The 23,081-nt window shown below is 35.5% G+C and overlaps 1 protein-coding gene across 1 annotated transcript; it reads right to left on the bottom strand.

The window, feature by feature from the left end:
* Window positions 1–2,510: 2,510 nt before the first annotated feature.
* On the bottom strand, window positions 2,511–3,132 carry LOC148070937 (nerve growth factor-like). The gene has a single exon (XM_087801091.1). The coding sequence runs from the start codon at window positions 3,130–3,132 to the stop codon at window positions 2,539–2,541; it is 594 nt and encodes a 197-aa protein (XP_087657217.1). The 3' UTR covers window positions 2,511–2,538.
* Between the last annotated feature and the right edge of the window lie 19,949 nt (window positions 3,133–23,081).

The raw sequence follows: 23,081 nt of genomic DNA, 5'->3' as shown, positions 1-23,081 counted from the left end.
TAGTGGATAAAACAGGAATTGCAATTAATTCGATGAGAAGCAACATTTATCTTAATTCTAATGAAAATTCGAGTAACTTTGTTAGTTTAAAATGAATACATTTAAACCATTTTTTGTATGAGCGTGAAATGTGTATCTTAAAGAGCACATAATGTGCAAAAAATAATCAACTTAAACTTGAAAAATATATTTTGTATATACTGTCAAAATAATAGTAGAAATATATTTTTGAAAACTTCATTATATACATAATTATGAGTTATAAATACGAATAATACAATCATAGATCGTGATCAAATATCAAAATATGTTTTCCATCACTGTAAAGTTAAATTCAGTTGGTTTTTTTTAATTTCTGTAAAAGAAAAATAAACGAAACACATACTTAACCATGTTTATAAGACAACTGCAAAGCCATGTCACATTTTGGACCTCGTGCAAGCGAAAATCAGATGAGAAACAGCTGCTTTCTTTTGTCGTTCTTGCTGTTCTTCAAACCTAAATCCCACATCTATGTCAGATGTGACAGGAAACTGGCCAGAACAACAAATTCTTAACTGATCTGTGGCTTCTCCAGCACGGTTCTCAGCGTCTCCTCTACCATTTAACAGCCGAACAACAGACAGCCACGGTTTGTTCCTGACACGGCCTGTCAAATAAAACATCGGAAATGTTTTTATGTTTATGTTTTGCTCAGCAATCATATTTACTACTTGTGTTTAAAAAAAAAGAAAAGACATGTGATGTTGTCAGAGAAATAAAAAACATATGGAGTTTTCTCATCATGCATAAAAGCAGCACTAGTAAAAAACTTCATCACAACTCATTGTGTATTAAAAGTGTTTAATAAATAACATCAACAACAAATGTATTCCTGCATGTCAGACCTGGGTCAAACATTCGTGGCTAAAAGTTCAACCAAGACCGAGCTTCAATATACAAGGCTGAGGATTTGACGTTGACTTAGCTGCTCTTTTTCGTTAGCTGGACTTTAGGAGGTAAGAAAAAGGTGTTATAAAACTCACTTGTAGTCAAATTATTTTGGCTTATTTTATAAGAAAACACTTCTTATTCTGTTAATTGTTTTCCAATTGGCAACTTTGCTAACAGTGTTTAGCACATTTCTTTAGCTGAGCTAATAGCAATACCAGCATCATTTGTCTTGTTTTCTTCACATTAATTATTTCTAGACCAGCATAGAAGGTTGTTTTATGTGTGTTTACTTGGGATCCCTGTATAGGAATATACTATATATATATATATATATATATATATATATATATATATACAAAAAAAAGGGTCGACATGGCCATTTCCCTACTAGCATAATTGCTAACAGCACAGGTCATGTTAGTTGTCATAGATAGGAAGATATAACTACCAAAAAAAGGTAATTTTCATACACTTTTATTTTAATATATCATCAATAAAATTAGACCAAAATAAGCCTTAGAATGTCAACTTAACTTAAAAAAAAATACATTCATTATCTTCCTTTCAACAATTTCAACAATCTGTCCCAGTTACCCGGGGTAAGATGTGGCAACTTTGAACGGACCAATCCCTGGACACACGCTCACATCTACGCACATTTTTACACTCTCGACGTTGTTGGACAGAGGGAGGAAACCAGAGTGAGGCAGAGGCCGAAAATTGAAGTTCCTTCAAATAAATATCTGTTCAGCTTTTACTTTTATTTTCACAAGTCAGTATTCAACACCTTCCACTAGAGGGAGCCCTAACTTGCGTTTACAGTAAATGAGTGATGGAAAAATAGAAACTTTAAAAGGCTGTTAAAAACGGTGTTTCACGATATTATACTCATTAATACCAGTTAAAATAGAACTCCAGATGATTGATACACATGATTCCCAACACTTCCATGGCCAAATTACTTTTAAATCTGAACAACTAGAGAAGGGTCAATATTATAAATACAAATTATTCAACCCTTTTAAAATGTTTGAAAACCGGAAAGAATTTTCCGTGATTATTTATTTTATTTTTTCTAACCCTTCAACAACAATCTTTCATCAAAAGCTTAGTTAAATAATGGTTCTGGTGTCTCTGACACACACACACACACCTACATTTTTGTTAGGCCTATAAAATCTTGACAACTGCAATATTCAAATAAATCTTAAAAGAATGCCCAAACTTTTTTTACGTCCTACCAGTCGCTCTGATTATTTATGAAGCCGCCTTGAAGATGCTTTAACATGAAAAGTCATGTCGGGTGCTTCGGAGTTATACGCGTTCCTGCTACTGGATTAAACCGTGGATCCCGGATTTGCCTTCCGGCGGATTCTTCCGCTTGAATATTTGGAAAGTGCTGCACATAAAAACTGTGAATCTGCAGCATGTGTTTCAGTCTGACCCAGGTCTGTGGGAAATAAGTACATGCAGTCCTGATAATGTACAAGCAATAAATTACTCTGTGCAGTGGGCGAGGAGTCTTTGGTGATACTGTTACGACGGGACGATCCCAAATACTTGCACGTTAGCTCGAGTATATTTGCTTGTATGCTAGTCGTGCGTCTATTGCCGCCAAGACTTGCGACTGAGCACGCACACGCAGGCCACGTTGATGCGTATGAGCCTCCACGCCACCAGGTCCTTGGAAGAAGTCAACGCTCGCACGAACGTGTGCGAGTTGGTGCAGTAGGAGTTCCAGTGGCGGGCGTCGATCCCTAGACAGCTGGAGGTGCCGGTCTGCCCCCGGTGGCACGTCGTCTCGAAGAAATACTGTTTCTTGTTGACGTTGTTGATGTTGACGTCGGGCAGAACCGTCACCTCGTTGCCGGAGATGTCCGTGGCTTTGGTCTTGTTGCCCACCCACATGCTGACGCTCTCGCACACGGAGTACAGCCCCCTGTGCTGAGGCGGCGCCACTCGCCTTCGGGTCCGTTTCCCACCCCGGGACGCCCCCGGCGCTCCATCCGGCGGCAGGGCGCTGATGAGCACCCTGGGGGAGAGGTAGCGTTGCTTCTTGAGGAGTTTGGGGTCCACTCTGGGGATGGAGGCGGGGCCTTTGTCAGGAGCCTGCTGCTGGACTGCACACCGGTCCCCTTGGTTGGCGGCCAGGGCCTGGACAATGAAGAGGAGGAGCAGGACCAGCATAGACGAACTCATGGGATCACCACCTGGACACGACAAAATCACAGCTGTAACAACGGAAACAGTCATATTTCTGCATATAAAAAAAAATCTGATGATACGACACGTATTACTGTACAGAAACAATAATAAGATATATTGTGATACTTTAGGAACAAGTATATATTGTAGTATTGTTGAGTACTTGACTCTGGTATTGCAGAATTTACGGACATTGACGCTTGATGAAGTCATAACTGCTTTCATTCGTTTAAAAAAACATAATATGTCCAAACATCAGCCTTAAAAGCTGCTGGAGTCAACTGTATCCTCTCGTCCTCAGTCATCGCCAGGATCTTGCAGGATTTCATAGTTATTTTAGCGGTATAGGACGCAATGACTGTGGAAGTTTAATTGCAGCACAAAAAATCTACAAATGACTTGAATATTTAACAACACTTTATAGAAAAATAACAATGGATTTTAATAATGTATCAATACACCCCTGGTGTACTGTATAGTCCCCTTTTATGAGCTGTATACAGCTTGGTCAAGGTGACCCGGAGGCACCTGAAAACAAATGTGTTGGAGGTCATCCCATGTGTTGCCTCTGGGTCAAGGGTGTCAAGAGCAAGTGTGTTAAATCATTTGATGGGTAAATAGAGATGAATTAATTGATGTTGGAGATGGCAGCGTAAAAAAAACAAGTTAATGCAAATAGACAGAAAACATTATCAGAGGTTAGAGATTACTCTACTACTCTTACTAATTTAAAAATGACTGTTCTGCTAGGCTAGTTGTTTTTTACCTGCCATGTTACAGGTCATTTTTGGAAAAGAAATATTGAATTAAATACTTGAAAAATGTTTCAGTGTAGTAGCTTTTGATCATGTTACAACAGGGGTTTGAAAAGCATTCTTGGGAAAAAAGGCCACTTTTGATGATGTGAAGACGAGTGGGGGCCAAACAGTGACATCATACCAAGTGCAATAGAAGTTCAAAGTAGAAAGTGTTAATATCTTCATCCAGTTGAACACAAAATGAATAACTTCTTCACGGACAGAAGGCATTAGCATCAACAATTAGCAACTTCAGCTTGTAGTGCTAAAATTTGAATCATTGATCTGGTCATAAAAACATTGTGTGGCATTAATAAAAGCTTAATGTTGAGGTTTTTCAAATTGGGTATTTTAAAATTCTCTTGTTGAAAATTGCAGTTAATTACAGGGACGGAGACAAATCAAAGGACATTCCCGTGTTACAACTCATAGATCGATGTGTGCTCTCTGGTCCAGATTTCGATGAGTCAGACCATTTAGAAAAACATGCATGAGAAGCTCCAAGAATTAAAAACGAGTCAACGAAAAAAGGAAGGGCATAAAAAATAATGAGCTACTTCTTCTGAAGTGTGTTCCTACCAGTGAACTCTTGTAACTTGGAGTCAATAAACATTGACAACTACCGCAATACATTTGTGTCTCTAGAAGACACACTAGTACACAACAAAGCGCAGTTTACCGTCAGTGATGTGACTTTTAATTGCGGGCGTGTTAAAGCCTGCGACGGCACCGTTACTGAGCACCGTGGCATACCTCCATTATGTTTGCCTTTCGCCTCCAGCATGGGTTGACGCATCAATTGACGGCTCACCAATTTTTTTTTGCAAAGAGAAAAATATAGTCTGAGCAAAATGGCAATGTTTAGAGCGATAGACCGGTGTGAGGTCTGTGGCAATCAGGGAGTCGTCTGTCGTCGTGCCTCAATGACCGGGTGAAGGTTTTAAGGTGGAGAATCTCGGTATAATTCACGTTTATTTTAACCGCTGTCAACACCACAGCATTCATTTTTAATAGTTTGACCAAGAGCTCAAACATCTTCAATATGTATTTAACTCAATTATACTAATTATACTAAGAGTGGATCAATTACACTAAGTGACCTGACAAGAAAGTAAATGTACACTTGAATATCGCAATATTTTTTTTTCACAATACTGTATAGATACTCCAAAACACTCAATACATTTTTTTATTTTTATTATAATTGTCTTTTTATTTGTACTTCAAATAATATTGACTTATCATAGTTATTTTAATAATTTTAACATATAAAATCATTATTTTAAATTAACATAGGAAAATTCACAGTTTGTTCATTCGTAGTTAAAATTCCGGCAGCTAGATGGCAGCAGTCATTGGTACCTACACAGCTAAAGAAATAATTAAATCCTACGAGATCCCGGCGATGACTGAGGATGAGAGGACGCAGCCGACACCAACAGTGTTTTTTGAAGCTGATGCCTAGACAGATTTTGGTGTCAAAAGAGTTCGACAAGAGTCACGCAGTCTGTGTCAAATACTCGACAAATAGTACAAATATATCCTTGTTTCAATATATAATACCGTTGCCCATGTATCATGAAACGTATGGTATGGGCCGATTCTTGCCAAAACACACACCACTAGACCTGAAGCTGTTCTCTGGCTTGTTCAATTGTGTAAACAAAACTGAAATTAGTGTGGGAGCCTTTGAGTTTAGGTTAGGGTCTGTATTACTTTTTCTTTATTTTTAACTAAATTTTTATAGCAAATCCTAGTACGATATAGTAGGTAGTCTCGCTGTGAAGTAAAAACAGTGGGTGTGAGGAAAACTGAGAGTGAAACAAACGTGCTGCTTTCAAAGACACCTTGCAAATTCAGTATAAATAATAGTTAACCATGCTTTAGTAAGTAGTTAAATGCAAATAACACGATTGCACAATTGTATTTCATCATCCTCATATATATTTTTTAATCCTTAATTGTTTCGACTTGTCATTGCAACATAATGATTCTTGTTATTTATAATTAAAATGCAAATAACCCCCTGCGTTTGTTCATGTTCGTGTTACTATTATACTTCTGGCTGCTAGATAGAAGTTATTACGTCCTCCACACTACCACGATGACTGAGGATGAGAGGATACAGTCGATTCCAACAGCTTTTAAAGTTACGACTTTGTCAAAAGACTCAAGCTTTAATAATACTGATATTTCCTTGTTCCTACAGTATCACGATTTATTAGAATAGATCATATAGTTTCCCATCTATCGTGATATGATCCTATAGCCAGACCATTGCCGATACTCTTGCCAATACACAGAATAGTCAGCTACTCTTTTGTGGCAAAAGCTTTAAGCGGAAAAACGGTGTAACCTTCACTGCACCAGCCTTAAAGTCAATCTTTCACTGGCTAATTTATTTCTTCTGAATAATTCGCTACCACCACAGTGTGTAATGACATCATAATGACATAGAAACATCTGATCCAACTGGTAACAGGCGTATAATAGCAGGATCGGTTTTGCCATCATCCAATCACCTCCAACGGTTCAGTGTAGCACCGAGTGGCACCTACAGAGCGTGACTAGAATCTGCAGGGTTCTGGGCTTCGGCCATGCCATGGTCTCCATCCAGAACCTTTTGCCCTGACTCCTGCTTCCTGTCAAGAAAATAGCAACTGAAAAAAGCCTCTTACTGGACTCATAAAGTCAGTGTAAACACACGCGTGGATACAGGAAGAAGCAGCTATTCCTGCTCACCAGATCCTCACATAGTGAACATACCATAATACAGACCTGTGAGATGTGATTTTCCACAGTGGAAACACATTTATTGTCAGTGTTAATGAGCGGAGACACTTTTGTTTACAGGCGGATGTACAGACCGTTCATCACCTAAGAAGTAACGTTTATCTGTTCAGAACCGGCCTGAGAAAGCATTACTTAAAATTCAACTGAACAAAGCATTTCTTTTTTTAATTTGTAATTATTGTTGAGCAAGTCCAATCATTATCAAAAATAATGAAAATAATAAATATAAATAATAAAAAAAAAGATGCAACAATACAATCGACAACACACGCTATTTTTTAAAAATAATTATAACAATTATTTGCCTGAAAGAAATGATCTTAATTGTTAAACTAAACTGTTATATTAAAAATCCACCATGTTATTAATAATAAATATCTATTTTTCAAAGTAGATCATCGTTAACATCATAAAAGAAAAACTTGTCTTATAGTAGTTTAATAGATCTTTCACATAAATAGACATTGCGGTTCACCTTCGCCATCCATCATCCCTGAAGATTTGATTTAACAATGTTGTATATTTCACTGGATTGCAGGACTTTAATTCTAAATAACTTATTGCCGAAGAATATTAGGTTATTTTATTTTGTTAATAAGGTGTTTGCAGTTTCTTGGGTCATCAGAAACACAGAGTTTAAATAGTGGTCACTTCATTAGTTATTTTTATTTAATGTATTTTTTGATTAATTATTACTTTTTACAGGAAAGATTCACAGGAAAGTGTGTTTTATTAGAAAGAGAGAAATGTAGGGAAACTGTAATCAAAAAAAAATACAATTATTATTATTATTAAGAGAAATAATTTCTTTGTATTGAAAAAAAACAACAGAATTCTAAATATGATTTAAATGCAAACACTATCGGTAAATTGAATCAGGACAAATGTACTACAACATTTTGTCGGAAATATATTTCCATCGTAAGAAACATCCTCAACAATATTTACTTCTACTCTCGTTCGCTTGAGAGTAGTTTGTCACCTTTTATCTTCGCAAGTCAAGTGTTTGAACCTCACATTAGTGATCCTGATTTACAATAAATCAACAGGTGGACAGAGTTCCTTTCTCCCGGAACAAGAATTGAAATGACAGAAGAAAGAACAGGAACGTTAGCTCGACTAAACAGAAGTCAATGAGCTGTTAAAATGAATCATGGTGCAGAGAGGACGCACAGGAAGGCGTGCAGCGGCTCCACAGAGGAGGTCTGTGGCTGTCACCTTAAAATATCACCACATATATCATCATAAGAACCTGCTTTTTACATTTTTTTATATTGTTTATTCACTTATTGGACGTGTCTTTTAATAAAAAAAATACATAAATGTAGCAACATTCAAATAGATAATCTATAATGCGAGCAACACTCCATGGAAGTCTCTTGAGGTCACTTCCAAAACGAAAAAAAAAGTTTGTATAACGCAGGAAGTCTAGTTTTATCTATCATTTCTGATAAGCGGTTAATAGATTTATCACTGTGAATCGAGAGTTGATGGGCTCTTTACGAGGACAGTAGAAGAAGAATGTAGCAGCAGAAGAGAATGAGGTTCATTCATGGACATGGTGGGCTGCGAAATATGCCCATAACTCGTCTGGATCGCACAACTCACTCAGCCTCGGGGCAGATGTGCTGCTGCGGGTCCAGCTGGAAGCTGAACCTGCCGACTGGTGGTGGAAACAGAAGCTCAGACAGGAGACGATCAACCCAAAAGTTGGCTCGACGTCCGGTGAACGGGGCCAGAAACAACAACTTTAGATGTCAAACCTTTTTTCGAGATCTCCGGGGGAAATAAAACAAAGCAAAGTATTCTCTTATTGTTTAGTCTTCAACTGATCAATGTTTCTATAAACGATTACATCTTGTTCCTTCTTCATTCAATTTCCTCTGGTCTATTTCCGTGCATTTAGAGCCACATGCATTATAATTCAGATTTGACATGTGTTACATATATATCCAATACTTCTTAATCAACAGTATTTAAGCAGAAATTAAATGTGAACGGACAAAAGAAAAATATGCAGAGTAAAAGCTTCATGCTTACACAGTAATCATATATTTTGTAAAAACAAATCCCTCCCTTCAGAAGCTTGTATAAAGGGTGTTGTTCAACCAGACAATTAAAAATACAAAAACCTTTTTGACTAGATCATACGTCAAATGAAAACACCACAACGCCAATCTGTTTTGATGCTAATTCCCCCAAAAATTTGAAATTTCTAAGAGAGATAAAGCTTTTTTTTTTACTTCTAAATGAGACGTCGCTTGTTAAAAATATCATTATTTATTTGGCGCTTTCTTGTTTAATCTTCATCAAATCATGTGGCCCTCTTTGACAAACGTTTGGACACCCCTGACAACAACTCAGACAGTAAATACAAGTACAGACAATATGGTGTCATGTTGAAAACCTGAGTAGCCAAAATAAAAAGACTTCAATGGAGAGAACAAGTAAAACCTTTACATGGAATTTATAACAAGACTAATAAAAAACTGCAAGAAATATATTACAACGTTGACATTATGCATAATATACCACATGGGTAATTAAAGCTATTATAAACTGAATAACAAATAATATATGTATTGTTATATAAATCAGAGGTAAAATTACATTTCATTGAGCCCCCCCCCCCTCCAAAAAAATTTAATTTATTTTTCTGCTTATTCAATTAATTAATTTATAAACACAAGTTTCCTCTAATTAAACCCAAAAGTTAAAAAGACAAAATCCTTCAAAAATAAAACAGTGACATTGACTTGTTGAATTACAAAACATTTGACTTTCAGAAAGTGAACATTTTCAATCAGGTAACCACATATTTAGCTCTAATAATCTTTACAACTTTAACTGTTGCAATGCATCCTGGGCCTTTTTTTTCATGCGAGGAGATCATATATAAAAATTGTTTAAACAAAGAATTTGATTTTTTGGGAAAATGTTGATAATGTAACAAGCAACAGAGGATAAAGTAAGTACCGTATTTTCCGGACTATAAGTCGCAGTTTTTTTCATAGTTTGGGGGTGCGACTAATACTCTGGAGCGACTTGTGTGTGAAATTATTAACACATTATTACCGTTATATCATTTAACATGTTATTTTCGCACTAAACAGCAAGGGGGCGCTCTAGGCCTGTGTTGATAATTTCGACGTAGAAGAGGAAGCGCCGCATCTTTTACCTCCGGAGTTAGCGGAGTTATTTAAAAGTGACACCAAAGATGAAGATTTCATTGGATTTTAATTATTTGGAGTTACATGGATGGTTTGGTAAACTTCTTAGCATGTTATTTATGCTATAGTTATCTGAATAACTCTTAATATGTTATGTTAACATACCAGGCACGTTCTCAGTTGTGTCGTGTAACGTAACAGTACAATTATTCAGCTTGTTGTTGCCTCTATTCTATTTTTATTTTTAATTGCCTTTCAAGATGACATGTATGTCTTGGTGTTGGATTTTATCAAATAAATTTCCCCGAAAAATGCGACTTATATATGTTTTTTCCTTCTTTATTATGCATTTTATGGCCGGTGCGACTTGCACTCCGGAGCGACTTATAGTCCGGAAATACTGTAAGTAAGTGTTAGTGTTTGAAGAATTAGAATTTACCATCTGGATCCACACCTTGGTTAAAGAATTGCTACTTTTGTCTTGCAAAAAAAAGCTGTTTAAGCTGCGTATGAGTTCTGGAGAACTGGTGGAGAGACACCTAGAGTCATATTGTGCTCATGGGTAGCAGCGTTATTTCAAATGCTAAAATGCATTTCATAGTGTACTTTAGATAAATATATTTGCTGAAATAAATGACATTAAGCGTGTGAACGAGAGGCTTGACAGAGCTCTGTGACCCATGAGTGCTTTCTAGTGAAATATCATGTCGGATGTGGACAAAGACATTAAGTTGGACGTCCCTGAGATATAATAATAGTTAAATAATCACTAAAACAGAAGGTTTACTTGCAAAGACACGTCTTAAGATTGTTTTTCATTAAACTACGTTATTATGTTCCTCACTTATGACCTCAAAACACTTGTTTGGACATTTATTCACACCCTACGAAAACATTTACTTCCACTCTCAGGGATTGGTCAACGACATAAATAAAAAATCCTTTTGATAAAAATGTGTCTTTGATTTTTAAAATCTAGGTGGGGTTCATGAAAACAAGCCAAAGTGCAGAAGTTCAAATATGAATATCTAAAAAAAAAAAAAGTTAGTTTCCGGTAGAAACAGCTGCATGATTTCAGTCCAACCTTCACTTTAATATCGTGATCCGAGTGAAAACGTAATAACCAGTAACTCCATTTAAGTTGAAATCGAGAAGTTTTTTTTAAATTCCACAAGCTAAAAAAAAAAAAAGCGTTAGCCGTGAGGCCTGTTAAACTCCTGGCAGATAACTATGACCCTAAAAGGTAAATATTGACTGTTCGCAGTGACTTCATGTGATAAATCTGTTCAAAGTGAGTGACGGTGAAATTAGGGGATGCTTTTAAACGAGTTCAGACAGACAGACAGTTCTTGTGAAAACCACGTCCAACCTCTGCAAATGTCAATCAACATAAGATGGTTTCACAATCATGGCACGTTCTTTCCCGAGGACGTCTTTGCACTTTTAACAAGGATATTTGTCACAGCGGTCCAATATAAGTTTAATTTAAGAGGCATCGTCTACTGTTGTTCCTTCGTCACTAGCTGTATTTTTACAGCCAGAAAACTTTTAGGCATTCCATGTTTTCTCTTTTCCGTTGATTGCATAACAATAATTGATAGCAAAAAGAGTGGTCTAACATTCCAAAGTGGCCAAATTATTTTTTTGACTGTTGCAATTAGGATTGGTGAAAAATAAAAAAGGAAAAAAATAATCGCGATAAAATTGATCTATTTAAATGTAAGAAAAAAAACTTTATCTTGCAGCAATGATTTCTTTGCACTTGAATTTCTCGAACTCCTGTGTTGTTCTCAGTATTATCTTGATCTTTAAAGTATGTACTTTTTTTTTGAGTATTGTTTTGATTGTTTAAGCGCTTTGTGACCCTGGTCTCGAAAAGCGCTATATAAATAAATATTACTTACTTACTTACTTACTTACATAACCCCCCCCCCCCCCCCCACCCCCAGTTAGGCTTACAGTTTCAACCCTGGTGCCAGCCTGTAGAGGGCAGAGCATCTATGAAGTAGAATTGATGTTAAATATGAGGAGAAAAAATACATGAAATAAATCATTTGAAGAGCATAGTCTGAATTGAATTGAAATTAATTTATTCATATTCAGAAAACTGGCCATGATACTAAACCTTAGTTGAAAGGCGCCATCAGAGAAGGAAAATGGAAAAGGAAAGAAAAAAAATCCTTTATTTTAACCTAAAATATAAAAAAACTAACAGATAAAGGCTGGATTTTATTTTTTAGGGACAGATACCCCTAAAGGGGGAATAGAAAACAGGGGTAAATATGTTTTATAATATGCATATTTAGAATTAAAGTACTAATAATAAGTAATAATTAAAGAAAGAATATGAAATTTAAAAGGTTATCAGTCAGTTTTATTCCAAGTCTGCATAAATTGGCCCCAGTATGCCGTAACAAAAGAAGAGACATCCTTAGTATTAACAAAGAAACATGAGAAAAATAATTCAGAAATAAAAATATCGACAGAATGGCACCTTCTTAAAATTGTCAAAGACAGACAGTCCAAACATCTCCTGACTTGAACAGTATTTGCACATGGAAAAATGAGGCCTAATTTTGTCGCCATGGAAACTTTTCCGTACATACGCCCGAGGCTGTTCCTTCATGTATGAAGGTAACGTGTAAAGAGACATTTAGAACGAAGCAACTTGTGTGAAGCTTCTCCGATATGAACCGACAATGTTTGTGATTAAAGAATTCACTTCCTGAAGACGATCCAGCAAGAGAAGGAAACGTCTACTTTAGTTCCTGTTCTGAAGTCAATCATCTCTTTGGAGACTAGTGTTGGCTCAGGAAACAGGAATTCAACTGTGGTTTGTAATTAAGAGTTTGACAATATCCATGTACAGTATGTAACCTGGCTGGGATGAGGCTGGAATACCTTTGTTGCTTTAATATTATTGCATTGATTGACAGACAGACAGACAGACAGGCAGACAGATAAATAGACAAATAGACATACAGATAGATATAAAACATACTGTGACATAAGAGCTGTGTTTCATCATGCAAAAAAAAATTGCTACAAGGTCTTAGGCATTCCGTTCTTTGCGTCTTCAAGCAGTCTTTAACAGATGACACTACTACATATCTCAGGGTATCTCTTCAGAATACATATACTGAATCCCAAACCTTTCTTTTAAGTGTTAAGACCAACCAATATTTACTAATTTATTTCTTTATTATTTAATTCTTTATTCTTCCAGGTTTAGCTATTCTTCAAAATAATGGCTCTTATTGTGGTGATGCCAAGATATATAAAAATCTGCATCAGAATAACATTTAAAAAATAATCACAACAATACCGTGTGAGGGATCGAACCCAGGGGTTCTGAGCCGTGTGCTATAGCCATGGACCACACGTATGACTCGTGATATAAATGTGGTGAACTGCTATTCACCCACCGATTTTATTTTTGTACCTTGTCATGGGGGTCTGGGGCTGTGTATATAAGAGAAAGATGACCTAAGCTGTGAAGGATCTGCTTATAGTCAATACAATTGCTATTATATTCACAGATTAATTTATTTTAATTTTATGTTGGGATCAGGGGGGAAGGTCCCAGCTACTCAGGTGAAAGGCAGCGGACACCTCCAAAAGCTCTATTTTAATACAGAAAAAGACACAGACATGCTTTTGGACAGTGGGAGGAAATCCAAGCAAGTAGATGAAAATGCTATATCTTGTTGGAGCAGTAACTACTATGTAACCTGCTCCTGAGATAAAAAGATCATCACGAAGGGTTTCAAACTCAAACATAGAAGGGGCCAAATTCTTTTCAAAAACAAGGTTGCGATCCGAAACAAAATGTGTATTTACCAAGCTCTCTATAATTGGAAGTACGAGTGAAAAATTGAGTTTAATTCTCCAACTTCCTTTCCTTCAACAGTAGTTTTACTTTTATTGAAAGTCCAATTGTTGACATAGATGACCTGTGTTCTCTTCTTTTATATAGGTCACCGTACAAACAATGATATTTTCTTCGAACCAACCATTTTATGAATTGGTGGGACAGATATGGCGAGACATTTATCTGGATGTCAAAAAATACAAGTCAAAGAATTCAGACACAGATCGAGGCAGGTGGTCATAATGTTTTGGCTGGCGTCTACGTTTGTGGATATAAAAAAAAAAAGTGTAAAAAGCAGCAACATGTGAGTAGACCGTCTTGAAGATTTTATTATTAAAAACAACCAACAGAGAAATTCTTAACCTCTAAATGGTTTGAACATGCTGAAGCTCTTTAATATTCAAGGTCATGCACACATGTTTGCTCTTACTTCAAACTGTAACCCAGTAGACCTGCCTCGACTTGTCTTCAATTCGTAGTACAATTCAACGTCAGGATGTTTGGGGTTTTTTTCCTGGCGGCGAAGGAAACATGTTAGGCGGGATAATCGGAGCACATCATTTTTCCCGTGTTTCCCTGTGGCCTCTGGTCGAGGTAATCCGGTGCGTAACTGTTATCAGACAACGATGTGTGGAGCGGAATCGGAAAAAAAAAATGACAACCTCTGGATGTGACGGGGCCTCTGCTAGATGTTCGGTTCTGATCCGAGGCAGATGTGTGAAAACCGGGGAAAAGAAGCCGTGACAGAGCCGCGGTGAATCAAGGCGGCTACAATGATCCGATTTTGATCTTTGAAGAGAAGCAACAAACCTGTCACGGGGGAGACGCAGAGATGGCAACATCTGCACAGCCATGCGTGCGATCTGCTGCTCGTGTAACACATGTGAGGGAGTTTCACCATCCATGACATCGGATGATTTAAGAGATACTGAGATTGAAAACCGAGGTGAAAGCAATTAAAATGGAGGAGTGGAAATGAGATCGGCAGAAAGATGGAAATCGGCAGCCAAGTAGTGGCGGTTTCGTCACTTTTAGTTTCAGGTAACGATGTGAAAATTAATTTACACTTAATCTTGAGTTACATAACAATGGTGGGACAGAGAGGAGCGCTCACTTAGGATAACATTTAAAGCTATCGGGTAATATTAAAGTAGCATTAAGCTATATATTATTTTAAATATTCATTTGGTTTTCATATTTTCTGTTCAATTTTGAGTGACAATCACTCTTGAAGTGGAAATATGTTAAAAACAAAACTGCTTTATAGTATTGGGTATGAGACGGCAATTTCATACATTTCCATAATGGCTGCAGTACTGAAAGGGCATTTTAAAGTTTCTACGAAGATAAACTTGGAAACCGAGTCAATAACAGTTAAATTTCTCTCATTTGGTAAACAAATGCACTTGAGGTATGTGGCAACGACGCAACATGACCTTTCACTATTCTCACATTGGAGGTAGACAGTTGAATATGCGGTATTTAAAAAAAGGGTTTGATTGTTTTTTTAAGTGATAGTCGACATGAGGGTGAGTAATATTGAGTAAAGTCAAATTTTTGGGTGAACTAAGAGTTGGGATTATTTTCTGCGAAATATGTTGCTTTTTAGAGTTAAAGGCGAAAATATGTATGTATATTTTAATGTAGCGACTGTAGCTCAGTGGAGGGAATTAAAATGGCAGCTTTCTCAAGACTTGGTTACTAGCTAGTCTTATGTCTCCGTGGCTGATATAATTGTGTATTTTATCGTCTTTATTTTGTCTCGTATGTGAAGAGGGGGCACGGCAATTGTTAGGAAGTGAAAGAGGGGGCGTGGTCAAGATGCAGTGCCCGCTACCAATTGGCGATTAACAAACATGCTCGCTGCCGATTGGCAGTTAATGTTTTTTAACAGCTATCTCCCGGATCTCTTTATTCTTAAACGATCGAAATCTGATTTATACTTCAGTGACAGGCGTGTTTTCTGTTGGTTTTAATATTTGACGATACTAAAGCCCAGTACTTGTTAACTTTTAACAACTAATCGGTAATTCCTGAAGTAGTCAAATCCTAAAACCCTTTTTATCGTAACTTCAAATTCACAGTTACCCATACTCAAGTACATGGACACCTTCCTCTGCGACATCAAATCCGTTTTGCTCCTTATATACCTTCATATAAAAATGGTAAAGCAGCAATTCACACATACGAGAAACTGATAGGAAATTCAATCTTTCGTTAGAGCTCTCGTCTTACCATGTATCAGACATTTATGAGGTTTAAAAATATTAAAAACCAAAACAGAACAATATCTTAGAGCTGGTTTCCCAGAGCAAATGTCATTTTTGGACGATATCACTATTCATCAGAATTCAAATCTTTAAAAAAAAAAAGACAAGAACACCAGAATACCATTGACGCCCAAAACTCTCTCTTACTAAAACAGTAATAATGAACAACCATGATTGACGAAGGGACTTGATCCAAAACTTACAAAGTCAATTATCCTGCCTGACATCCTACTCGGGAACTTTCCTGACACATAAGTCAAAGTTCTGAGAAAATTAAATATCTTCAACTCCAAATGACTGCGAAGAACTTTGCTCATCGTCCAAGTGATGACAGTTTCTAATCAGATCACATTAGCCAGACAGTTATTGGTGGCCAAAAGAAAGCCTTGATAATTAGAACAAATTCCAAACCAGCAAGATGGTTTGCCTTTAGGCACACAGTCGTCTTCCACACTTTATTTTACCGACATTATGCAACATGTATTATATTCTAATGGAAATTATAACGCAAACAACATTATCCTATGTCAACTATAATGTTAGTACACCAAGATTTTCTTATCTTAATGACAAAAACAGTTGTTTTTTTTACATTATATTGATAGAAGAAGCCCTAGTAATTTTAAAGCAGAAGCTAAAACTCTTTATTAAAACTATAATTATTATAATGTTTGTTGTAATTATTCACTACATGCGCCAAAGGTGCAACATTACATTTTTTTGAGATGTGACACAGTTGTGCAATTATTAAATAGAAATGGAAAAAATTGTACCTTCAGTTGTACCATGTTGGTACGACTTGTGGTACGAGAAGTTGCAGTTCTTTTTTTCAATGTGGAAAACAATGCCTGCAGTAATTTCTTAAAAATAAGTTTAAAAATAAAACAATTAATAAAAAAAAGTTTATGTTTATTAGAATGTATCGAAAATAATACTAGAAACTCAATAATAATTAATAAATACACAGACATGGGTGTATATACAGAGAGGGGGGTACAAACAAATAAATACATACATATTTCATACACGCTTATTTGAAAAATAATAATTTAAATTAATTGGGGTTTTTTTAGTACACTTTTAGTAATGATTAGGTGAAATGCTATATTTTCTGATTATTTATGATGATGATGATTAAAATGATTGATGGTTGCATTTAATGACATTTTTGTTTGACAGTATGTGTCAGTGCAGATATGCATATACATATTTTTAATATAGTTATCATTGAATCATTTTATTCGGCCCTTTCTTTTACCTCAGCTAGTTGGGGTCCGAAGTGGAGGACACCCTGGACAGTCCATTAACAACTCACACACCAGCACTGACTCATACCTGCGGAGGAATTATGCTAGTCAAACAACGGTGGGATGCAACCAGAGTACACAGAGCAAACCCACCTAAGCTGCTTGTTCAACTCAAAGTGAATCCAAACTTCTATCCTGTAAATCCTCGACTCACCTCTTTAGTTTAATCAAGTTAAAATCAATCACATGATCGCAGGTGTTGTTCTGTTAAAGTGGAGACGTTTCCAGATCAGATTTAGCATTTGGACAGAATCACTTTCTCTGCTTCGATGTCGAGGGAAATATTTGGCCGGATGCTCCTGTCCACCCAGTCTGTTCCCGCCAATCAAACCTGACGCACAGGCGTTACATGTTGGACGACCCCTGCTGTAACCCATTATGATGGCAGCAGATAAGAAAGAGAAAACAGTTTTCTAGGAAAGACAGGTTTGGCCTTAAATACTGAAATCCAATGTTTCTCTGCAGGTGCTGACTGACACCAACTTTCCCAAATTACTTATTGAAAAGTCTTCCAGCTTGTAAACGAACACTTTGCGACTCATAAAACACCTTCTTACGTCGACACCTTGTGTAATTACACCTTTATTTTTTCTCACACTGGGGATGAGTTTCCTCTCTGAGGATGGTGTGGAATGTAAATAGAGGAACTAGCAGGTGTGCTAAATGAACCGAGTGCTTTCATAATCACATATAAGAGATATATCATTTATTTAGTAATAACTTAAGAGCAAAAAATGTAATACATATATACGTAAAATGATATAGTGTAGAGCTGATAAAACCATTTATATCATACATTTCCAATAAATAAATATAAATATAAAAAGACAGGATCAAATTTATGAATAGAACACAAAATGAACCATGACAAAGTTATGCTGACAAAGACAGATGATCGGACTGATTGACTGACATTATAGAATCCAAATATTATTCTTAAACCTAAATTAAATATGTTTTCCAGTAAATACATTTTATCAGAATCAGACACTTTTATTTTCAGTGTTTTAAACGCAAAAAAATGGTTTCATTATTTTAAAATAATTATTTTACATTATTTAAAAATGTACCCATTTTATTAACCTGTATAAAACCCTATTTAAGGCTCAACGTTTAATCAAAATTGCATGTTTTTAAAATTTGAAATGTCTGAAAATATTGCTTAAGAGGAAACATTAATACGTTTTGTTTTTTTTAAATCTATATTTACTGAATTATTTAAAAAATCATAGTCCTAATCAACACAAAGAAAGAATATATATATATATATATATATATAAATATATATATATATAGATAGATATATATAGATATAGATATATAGATATATACGTAGATATATAGATATATAAATATATTCATGTAAGGGTTTTAAAAACATTTGTAAACCTTGGAAGTGCCAATGAGTGTTTCTTGCTGAATAATACTTGTGTACAAAAGCTTTAATTCTGTTTGTTTGAAGACTCTCTACTGGCAAATGAGGTCCAGACATAGTGTACACAACACAAAATAAACTTTTTTCCCTTAGAAAAGACCAATTCTTCAGTCATAGTTTACAAATGCAGGTTCATCAGGCAAGAACACACATGCTTAGGTTTTATATGTACAAACAATTGTTGCCTATCTGCAATTTCTCTATATTATTATTATATATTATCATTATATTATATTAAACAAAACAGGAATATATGTTTAAAATCAAACTTGGCTATAACGTATATTGTGACATACATACAGTATATTCTGACACCGAACAACAATATATATATAGTATTATCCGAGTACTTTCCTCTGGTGTTGCAGAATTTACAGACCATATGATTCCAAAATATCTCCAAAGATCAGCTTTAAAAGCTCCTGGAGTCGACTGTATCATCTTGTCCCCAGTCATTGCTGTGATCTCGCGGGATAGCAACGATCATTTAGTGGCGGAGGAGAGAATGAGTGCGGCCATCTACTGGCCAGAGGTTTAATTGCAACACAAAACTGAACATATCCAAAATAAGCAAACGGCATGAATATTTGCATGTTAATTGTAATTAAAAATAATAATAATAATAATTAATAATGTAAATTGTACTTATTATTATTAATTTACACACGCACACATTATTCAACTATAAACCACCAAAATATTGCAACACATTAAATAGGATTTACAAGACATGTTTTCTTTTTTAAATAAATCATCTTTTTCTGTTTAAATAATCGATAAAGTATTGTGATCACGATATATTGCATCTACTCCTCTGACTGTTTCATTTCATATTTTATTTCTTCATTTAATTTTTTTCACATTTGTTACTCAAGACGATTATGAGTTTAATATCTTTGATTTTTATTGTATAAATAAATAGTTTACTTGTTCCAAGACTACAAGTCCCATAATGCACTGCAACGGTTGTTATAAGGTCATAAAGTTTACATGAAGTCGTTTTTTTTTTTTATGATTGTGATCTAGTTTGAAAACCTTTGGACCGTGGAAGTGTCAGGAAACGACATATGATCACAGGTTGTCAGACTTAATCACACAAGGAGCTTCCTTCTGACAGTCTTGATCGCAGGCCAAACAAAATATACGTTTGCCAAAATCGCTTCACAAGATTTAACACCACTAACTTTATGAAGCATCTAGAGAAGCATCACGACAACAATATTAACAGATCGGAGAAAGAAGAAAGACAAAGCAGTCAACATTGCTGTTCTGTAGAGACGAGAGAAACTTTGAGTCGACGCGTGAAAGTCAACAACAACAAACGTTCTTGTTAGTATTAATGTTGACTTTATCATTGGAATCCGCCTCAATTAAATAAATAGAGCTTGTGTTTAATACTGGTTGAATAAAGACTGACAGCTCAGAGTTCCGTGTGTGACATTTAAATTTCACAAACTTCAGGACGATCAATGACGACGCAAAAAATACATTTAATAAGTTAAGTTTAGTACTAAATTACTTTAACGTTTACTAACTTACTTTTAAATCACGTTGATCACTAATGTAATTATTTATTGTTTTTTGCATTTAAATTGTGTTTAAAACCGTCATAAACAAAAGTCCTCCAGACCTTTGACTCTGATTGACCAAAGGTGTGCATGCATAGATGTACCTTAGAGCAGAGACACGTTTATTTGTTTACATCATTTGTGTTGTACTAATATATGATTATACTGAATGTGCTTCTTTTATTCACATTTATTCTCAAGACCATATTCATTTTAGAGCAGGGAAGAATCTAAGAATACATTTATTTGACTTGTTTATTCTAACTGTTATTACAAAAGTGTTATTATTATTATTTAGTTCTGGACATTTTGTGATCACTTAATCAATTTGACACTTGCAGGGTTGTTTGCACTTTGTTCCACATCGTCACCCTTTGTACTTTATTTCATCAAAATGTCACCTTCACAGACCCTCTACATATTTTTTAAGTTATAGGGAAACAATTTAACGCTTTTCTTTGTCTTATTTTCTTCTTTTTTTTCCTGAAAAATGCTGATATACATCAAAATATTTATTTGAATAAATACAAACTTTGTAATTCTACATGTTTTTTTAGTGGTGATACCTTTATTAGCATGTTGTGTGACAGGGTGGCGTGTGGGTGTGATGACTAGTACATTTATAAATCGGTTGATATACTTCTAGATGTAGAAACAAAAGGGAGAGGGGGATGAAAGACCAGTGGAGGTATCAGGGAATGATAACTCCGCTGCAGAGGAGGATCTGTGAACACTGCAATTAAAAGTTAAGTGAGAGAATTAAGAAGTAAATTACAGTAATGTTATGGGTTACAAAGCTATATATGAGACACATTTAAACTGAAGAACATATTTTTGACTTGCAAAATTGCAGAACACTGAAAAAAGGTATTTCTAAAACTGTATAATTACGATCCAGTGACTGAAAAAGTGATTTGTCTTGGTCCATTGTTAGTGTATCTTCACCGACATTCCCCCTTGACATACTGTAACCTGAGATGTGGCCCTAAACGGTGGCTGAGATCTCTTTTTCATAAAACATTTTTCTGTTTTATAAGTATGCAGCGACTCGTTAATTCGCTGCCGTAGGCCACAGGCAGTGATGGGACACGTCCGGGTGGAGGGATGGATGCTGATGCAATTACAGATGGAGCTGGCTAATCACATTTGATGCAGGAGACAGGAAGAACACACGCATGGGTAATTGTAGGCAATTTCAACTCCGATCTTTTGAAGGAGCAAAACGCTCAAATTAGTTTTAGAGCTCCGTTTTATACCTAAACATTATCTCAAGAGAAAAGAAGAATCAATAAAACATTCCAGAACACGTCCACGTTTGAAGGTTTTCTAGCATTTTTTTTAAATTAAATTTTAAAGTCTCAAGATGTTATTGATTAGCGGAGGGACGAAGGCAAACTTTTTTTGAACATTTTTATCTTGTTCTGGAGTGAAGTGGTATTTTAATATCCATCCAGCGACCAACGATAATGGACACAGTTATCTGTGCTTGGTTACAGATCTTAACAATCAAACCGTTCACCCTGGAACTCTTTAACTCTGTAAAGTTTCTCCTCGGATGCCCTCCATAAAACGCTGTCAGAGACCAAATAACAAAGCAGTTAAACTCCGGCTCTGTGATTACTCCTGTGGCTTTAAACCGTCGTTTTTTTTTACAGGCATTGAACTCTGTTTTGTCTGAAAAAAACACAACCATTATTGTTTGTAAAATCTAAAACAAACTATGGATTTCACTGTTTGAATTTGATATATTTTGCATCAAAAGTGATGGGGTTTTATAATATATTTGAAATAAATAATTTGTATACCGTTCGTCAACAAGTATACCATAATACAGTAAAGACTAGAGGTGGTGAGAAAATACTTAATTGATATTTAACAGCTCTGGAAAGATTTAGTCCCTGTAGACGAGGATACAGATGCAAAAGAGAGAGAACAGGAAGAAACAGAGGAAGGTGAGACGAAGATGAGGAGGAAGCCTTAAGGTAAACCAGATAATGGGACTATATATATATATATATATATATATACTATACTTTTTTTTTACTTTGAAGTAATATTTTATTATTGTCATAGTTCTTTCATGGCTTACATTTTGATAATGCGTATGTAAAATACAATATATCGATTTGATTTCATTTAATTTTTTATTAACAAAATATAAATATTCACAGTGTATTGTTCAGTATTGTGTTGCAACTAAACTTTTAGCCACTAGATGGCAGCAGTCATTATATCCTCCGCTGCCAACGCAACAATGAAATCCTGAGAGATCCCGGCAATGACTGAGTACGAGAGGATACAGTCGACAGATCGCAGCTTCAAAGCTGACGTCTGTACGCATTTTGGTTTCAAAACAAATGAAAGCAGTTACGACATTATAAAGAGTATTTTGGTCTGTAAATTCTGCAACACCAGAGTCAAGTACTCGGACTTTGCTATAAATATATTATTGTTCTAAGTATCGAAATATACTGTATTGTTGCTCATGTATTGCAATACGTATCATACCACAAGATTGTTGTCAATACACATCACTGGAGAAATTTAACACAATCCAAAAAAAAAGTTTATGACCACACAAGCTACTGCTTAAGCTCACATTATCAATCTCGTACAACTTTTTATAATTATTACAAAGGTAAAGAAATAGATATAATTGTGTGATGCTACTGGACGACGGTTGTGAATGACGAAAACTACATTTTACAGATGTAATATTTATGTCAAACTCT

This window comes from Callionymus lyra, chromosome 10, assembly GCF_982586985.1.
Source record: "Callionymus lyra chromosome 10, fCalLyr1.hap1.1, whole genome shotgun sequence".
Lineage (NCBI taxonomy): Eukaryota > Metazoa > Chordata > Actinopteri > Syngnathiformes > Callionymidae > Callionymus > Callionymus lyra.
Note: the sequence above shows the minus strand (reverse complement) of the source record. Positions and strands in the feature narration are given on the sequence as shown.